Source organism: Nannochloropsis gaditana (assembly GCF_000240725.1).
Source record: "Nannochloropsis gaditana CCMP526 unplaced genomic scaffold scaffold1130, whole genome shotgun sequence".
In the NCBI taxonomy this organism is placed as follows: Eukaryota; class Eustigmatophyceae; order Eustigmatales; family Monodopsidaceae; genus Microchloropsis; species Microchloropsis gaditana.
This window is the reverse complement of record NW_005802823.1, coordinates 1-6,423: the sequence shown is the minus strand read 5'-3', so window position 1 is coordinate 6,423 and position 6,423 is coordinate 1. Positions and strand designations below refer to the sequence as shown.

The 6,423-nt window shown below is 60.3% G+C and overlaps 1 protein-coding gene across 1 annotated transcript; it reads left to right on the top strand.

Moving 5' to 3' along the window:
• The first annotated feature begins 1,449 nt into the window (after positions 1 to 1,449).
• On the top strand, positions 1,450 to 4,307 carry NGA_0679700 (signal peptide peptidase). The gene is made up of 8 exons (XM_005852499.1): positions 1,450 to 1,732; positions 1,825 to 1,985; positions 2,154 to 2,357; positions 2,529 to 3,073; positions 3,219 to 3,301; positions 3,367 to 3,525; positions 3,704 to 3,803; positions 4,012 to 4,307. Exons 1-8 carry the CDS (start codon positions 1,499 to 1,501, stop codon positions 4,251 to 4,253), a joined length of 1,728 nt encoding a protein of 575 aa, XP_005852561.1. The 5' UTR covers positions 1,450 to 1,498; the 3' UTR covers positions 4,254 to 4,307.
• The last annotated feature ends 2,116 nt before the right edge of the window (positions 4,308 to 6,423 follow it).

Here is a 6,423-nt window from a genome sequence, read left to right as displayed (position 1 = left end):
GCCTCCTCCGCCCACCGGCGCCCCCCCCCCCCCCTCTCCTCCTCGATCCGAGGCCTCCCTCCCGCTCCCCTCGCCCCCCTCCTCCTCCCTCCTACCCCAGCCCGCGCGCCCAGCCCCTCAGCTTCCCCGTGTCCACGTCCAGGTGCACCCAGCCCTCCTCGGGCCCCTCCTCCCCCACGTCCTCCCTCCCGCCCTCCAGGCCTGCCAAGATGGGGAAGGGGACATCGACCAGGCAGCCGCGGAAATCCAGGCCGGGGGGGAGGGAGGGAATGCAGGCGTGGGCCCAGGGTAGAGGCAGGATCCAGGAGAGGAGGAGCTAGGGTGGGAGGGAAGGAGGGAAGGAGGGAAAGAGGGGAGGGAGCGATGAGGGGCGGGGACCGGGAAGGCCACATGCCCTGGGGGCTCGTCTCCATCGGCGGTGGCGCCTACCTCGCAGAGCAGGGGGAGCAGCTGGGGATGGCCCCGCGTGGTCAAAATCACCTTCCTCTCGAAGAGGAGGGCGAGCCAGAGCCGAGTGAGGGTCAGGGGGCCCAAGCCCAGGACGAGGAGCCCGTCCACGACGCCGTCCTCCGGGAGAGGGCTGCCGAGGCGCCAACTGTACCGCAAGAGCAAGGGGCAGGCAGGCTGGGCGGCCTCGGTGCAGAGGGCGGCGGAGTCTCTGCGTCCGGAGGGGCCCGTGGGGGGGGGTCGTGGCAAGGGGACCTCGAGGGCCAGGCCCGGCAGAGGCGCGGGCAGTCCTTGGACGAGCAGCGTCTCCACGGCGACGGCGCTGGGGTATTTGATCAAGTAGTTTAGCACGGTCGTTGCAGGCGCGAAAGCGGGGAAGCTGCTCTCTAAAAGAAGGACTGAGGACCCCTCCTCTGTTCCTGTCTTGGCGAGGAAGCCGTAATGCCGCCGACCATCCCCATCTGTGACCACAATCACGTGCATCGGAGGGCGTCGCAACGGAAGAGCATTGGGTAGGAAGGAAAGAAACGCATCCAAAGTAGCTTGACGTTGCGTAGCGCGCCCGGAAGGAGGAAGAAAGGCGCATACTTCATAAAACGAGGAGGAGGCAGCCGAGGCGGGGACTAAGAGGGCGCCCCAATTAAAAAGGTTCGTCGCTGCCGCCCATTCAGCACGTTGTACGGTTTCCACGTCAATGAGATGGCTGCACAGCATTTCTCCCGGTTTCTCTGCTATTATGATACCCAAAATGAGACGAGTCGCGGCGTGAGATATGCAGCGGGAAGGGAGAGGACATGGGCCGATCGGTTATTCCCCCGCTGCCGGCGCCATCGACACCGTGATGTGACTCACAACCTCACGGAGGCGGCCTGCGCACCACCTCCAGCCTTGGTTCGGCGCATGCATTCCATTGTGCTTCCTGACGAGATTTCTGGGGGACTTTCTCGGGCGCTTTTCATGAAGAGGCCCTCATTAGTTCATTTGTCTTATTTTTCGTCCCGTCAGCCAGCTTCGACACAGGCACCTCCTCCGCTCCTTTCACGCTCCCAATATGCTGCCTCCTAGCGCATCCCTCCATTCGGCCTTTATCCTGCCACCTTCGTCATCGACCTTCACACTCCCTTCTGCCTCCTTCTCGCCCCTTTCACCCGTCCCGGCCGCAAGCTCTCTCTCTTTCAACGCCCTCTACTTACGACGTAAGCACCAGCTCGCGCCCCTACAGCCCCATCGCGCACGGGCTCGCCCCCTCGCCTTTTGGCAGCGACAGACAGAGGAGAGGGAAGTGGTACGTGTTTGCTAAGAGAGATAGTATGGGATGGGGTTGATCTCCCTGTTCACGGCCTGCATCACCTGAAATCTTGTGTATGCTCTCCCCAGGCCGAAGAGGCGGAGGAAATGAGCGACGATGAGAAAGAAGCAATACGATTGCAAAAGATACTGGACAAGCGCCTGGTGCTGGCTGCGCAAGCTCTTCAGGAAGACTGGCCCGTGTACCTGTTCCTGATCGGCGTCCAAGCCATCCCTGTGCTGGCGGGCGGGTGAGTGGAGGGGGCGGGGGGGAGGGACATCGAGATGGCTGCGGGCATCGGGAAAGAGATCCTTGAAGAGGAGGGACGATGGCAGTACCTGGGATATTGCACGACAGTGGTGCAATCTTCGCCGGGCAGCGCACGAACCCCCGGCCCATGCCATCCCCCCCCCCCCAGGCTCGTCGGAGGCAACTTCCTGTTCTTCTGGCTGACGGCCTGCACCTGCGTGTATTTGGGCGCCAAAAGGAGCAGCGCCGTGGCTCGGGCGGGGGAGATTTTCCAGGTCGGGGTAGCGGGTGGAGGAAGGGAACGAGGGGAGAGGGCCGGAGGAAGAGAGGGAGGGAGGAAGGCTCAGCAAGTGCATCACCGAGGGCTGCCTGTGTCTGTTCTTTGCCCTTCCCTCACTCGCTGCCGTAGCTCTAAGCCTAATCCGAAGACTGGCATTTTTCCTATTCCATCTTCGCTCATGTCCTACCCCCCCTCCGACCTCTGCCCCTCCTTGCCTTCTTCCCCCCTCTCCCTCCTCTGACTACTCCCCCCCCTCCCGCCCAGGCGGTCACCACCCGCAACGCCTTCGCCGCCCCCATCGCGGCCAGCTTCAGCCTCTTCGGGACCTACTACCTCCTCAAGAACCAATTCGACATCGCCACTGTCTACCAGGTGCCGGGACCCGCGTCCGTGCTCCCCCTCGCTTCCCCCTCCCTCCTACCCCGTCGCTCCCTTCCCCTCCACCCCATCCCCCCTCCTTCCCTCCCTACCGCCCTCGGTACAGCTCATGACCACCTTCTTCGGAGGCTACTGCCTGCGCGACGTACTCATCTCCACCCTGCTGGCTCTGGGTCTCGGCGGCTCGATCCAGTCCTTCTATGCCCCCCCCCCCAAACCGATCCCCGCCCGCCGCGGCCCCTTCTCCTCGCCTGCCCCTCCCCCTCCTTCTCCTCCCGCCTCCTCTTCTTCCTTCCCGCCCTTGCGAGACCCCGACGAGGGCGAGCTCGACGGCTTGAAGCTGGCCGCAACGCTGCTCTCGGGGGGCGTCTGCGCCACCTACCTGTGGGGGCCGGCGGCGGCAGTGGCGGCGGCCGGGGCAAGCGGCGGAGGTGAGTATGGGGTGGGGGGGAGGCCTTAGGTGCGGAAAAAGGGAGGATTTGGGGCCCAAGGGAACTATTGCCACGACACTTGCCACTTCTCACGCGCCCTCGCTGCTCCCGCCCTCCCGCCCTCCCGCCCTCCCACTATCCTCAGCCTCCGGCGCCGTATTTCTCGGGGCCATCAGCGCCCTCCTCGCTGCCAACTTTATCACCAGCGGCATTGCCCTTCAGGCGCAGGTGCGTCCTTCCCACTTCCTCTTCTAGCCCCGCTTCTCCCTCTCACCAGCTCTTGTCTTCCACAGGCCTCCATCCCGATCAAGTCCTTGAAGCCGGCGCTCATCTTCCTGACGGGGCTCTTCCTTTACGACATCTACTTTGTTTTCTTTTCCCCGGGAGGCGTCATGGAGAGCGTCGCCACCAGCCTGGAGGGGCCTGTCAAGCTGCTATCCCCGCGGGCGGCGGTGAGAAGGGAGGGTCGCCGCCCGACGAAAGAGGGCATTACGTCTCCATCTCCTCCTCGCTTCCAGTCACGCTTCTCGCGTTTGACCGCGTTCTTCTCCCCCTGTCCCTATCCGCAATCGGCTCATCCCTCCCTCCCGTCCTCCACACGCATTCTGCCCTCTCCCCTGGGCCCTCCAGGCTGCCACAGCCCCCGGCCAGTACCCCTTCTCCATCCTGGGACTCGGCGACATCGTGGTGCCGGGCCTCTTCGTCGGTCTTCTCAAGCGGATCGATGAAGGTGGGGTGACGATGAGGTAGTGGTCAGAATCGACAGGGAGCAAAGGCTTTTGTGCACGATCTCCTGGGTGGAACAAGTTCTGCCTTACGAACCAGCGTCTCGGCCCCTTCTGCTTTCCGTCGGACCGACAACTTTCTCGTAGAAGCGTTCTGATTTCACGTATTGTTAAAAAAATACACGCACGCTCTTTTTTCATAATGTTTTACAGGTCAGGACGGATTAGGCACCAAGAACACCTTCTTTGCGGCCGGCATGGGAGGGTACGCTCTCGGACTTCTCCTCACCTTTTCTGCGAACATTCTCATGCATCGGGGCCAGCCAGCTTTACTATACATTGTGCCATCCCTTATTGCAGCAGCTTTAGGTACAGCTGCTGTGACAGGCCGATGGGAAGAAGTGTGGACGTTCAACAGCGAAGGGGGGGAGGTAGAAGGGTCAGGGGAAGCGTAGAAAATGAATGACACCGGTCAGAAGAAGAGACAATGACAATAAAATGTAATGCGGCTCTTCTTCCTTCTGCACAGCGTGTTTTTGTTTACGTTTCCTTAATTTTTGTACTTCTTCGCTCTTCTCCACGGTCTTCCTATTTTGCTGCGAGAAAGGCGACACTTGCACATTCGCCGAAATGGAGGATACGAACAGGGTGAAAGGAAAATGGTGACAGACGGCCAGTCAGTCCCCTTTGATGAAAAGTGCAATTCTCAGTATCGTCTTAATGCTCATTTTAAGACTCGGTGAAGTTGTAATATTTCACTCAACAGCTGTGGCATGCACGCTTACGTGGTTAGGGCGTCTCGGGTCAGGAACAACACTACGATACCCGGCTCGAGACCCTCGCCCAAGGCCCTCACTAGCAACATTCAGACTGTCACGACACAAAGGAATGCCACCACGCCGGCAGTACCTAGTGAAGCTGTGCGAGGGATGTCCGGTCGTTTGAAGCATGGTTGTCCCAAAGGAATCAAAAAGTCGCATGGCCAAGCCAGCTGAGAGGAACAACTTGCAGATACATGTCAGGCTGGGGCTTCCAGAGTCCCTCTGCATGGACAAAATGTCTTATCCCTTAGACAGCCTGGAAATTTGTTTCGCACAAAATTGCGGGAGACATGCTTACTTATGTCTGTATCTCCTCCGCACACTGCCAAGACAGATTGTAGTATGCGCGCAAACACAGGGTGCTGCATTTTTTCCCTCTTGCATCACATTTTAGGCGTGTTACTTCTCGCCCTCCTCTTCATAACTGCAACAATGGCAACATCACCAACACTCCGGAGAGCTAAAAGTTGTACCTCTTGGTCGAGAAGCTTCTTCCCTCCTGTGAAGGCACCAGCGATGGGTTTTATGGCCGCAAATGGAGGCATGGCTCGGAGGTACTGGACGACGAAAGGGCTGGGCGTAGGCCGGAGACTACTCATGTGGTCAGACGCAAGTACAAGTGGTTTTAGTGGCGCAGGCAGCACTGCCAACAACGAGAAGAGAAACGCTGGAAGCATTCAGGGTCCTGCGGAAGCAGGGGATGAAGTCTTTCGCACCGGCTTGCCTCCCCTCCACTGGCCTTCACCAGATGCTGAGACCGTCTCCGGGAATCGAGGTGCGGATCAGTCATCAGCCCCTGCACCCACCGTCAATTTAGGCAAAAACAATAAAAGAAAGGGCGCTGCATCGCTTCCACCTATAAAAGGCGCCTTGCCGAACAAAAGCAAAAGCACGGGCCCGCCCGCCAGCAACGTCAATACCGGAACCGGAGAGGGTGCGTATGCCGGCGACGTCAGCAGAGGCAGCAGCAGCAGCAGAGAAGAAATAAGTATAAATGCATATCCGCTGCACGCTCGGGCCGCGGTGGCCGTGACCATTGCCACGAAACCCTCCGCCTTTGAGAAGGTAGGGAGGGAGGGGAAGGGGAAGACAGGACCGGTGGGTATCTGGTCGCTGGCTTTTGCCTTTTGTTTGGTTTGGACGCATGTGACAGCCGTCGGATATCCGAGATTCTGGGGTCATGCCCCTCAAAGAATGTGTCGGCGGCAGACGAGGTCGCGATTTCCTGTCCACCCCGGCCTCTCCCACCTTATCGCTACCCTCTGACCCATCCATCTTCCGCTTTCCCCACACATGCCACTCCATATTGGGCTCAGACCACCCGTTACTGCGTAGTGAAGCGCAGCAAAGAGCCCGGAAAAGGGAAGTGGAGCCTGCCGGGGGGCAGCGTGGAGCTCGGGGAGGAGACCCTTCTGGCCGCCGCGCGCGAGGCCAGAGAGGAGACCAGTCTTTCCAAGGAGGACCTCCGCTTTTATCCGCACGCGGTATGCACCACCGATGCCATCTACAGGCGGGAGGACGGGGCCCGGGGGGTCCTCTTCCATTACGTGATCACGCACCAGGCAGCTTGGATCACCACCGGCGCCATGGACCGGGCGCGCGCAGGGGACGATGCGGCGGAGCTGACGTTCAAGACATTGGAGGAGCTCAAGGCTATGTCCTTGGAAGGACTGCTGGTGGGGAATGTCTGCGACGTGGTGATGCGGGTGGAGCGCCTCGTGGCGAAAGGTGTCATCAACATCGACTTCGACCTGGTCAGACTGGAGGCTTGACCCCAGGGTCACGAGCCTAGCGACACCCTTGT

Excerpts from the sequence above, each read along its gene's own strand:
- NGA_0679700 (XM_005852499.1), top strand. The coding sequence starts at position 1,499 with ATGCTGCCTCCTAGCGCATCCCTCCATTCGGCCTTTATCCTGCCACCT. Across the intron at positions 3,074-3,218 it reads GGCCGGGGCAAGCGGCGGAG|CCTCCGGCGCCGTATTTCTC; the intron begins GTGAGTATGGGG and ends CACTATCCTCAG. Across the intron at positions 3,804-4,011 it reads TCTCAAGCGGATCGATGAAG|GTCAGGACGGATTAGGCACC; the intron begins GTGGGGTGACGA and ends AATGTTTTACAG.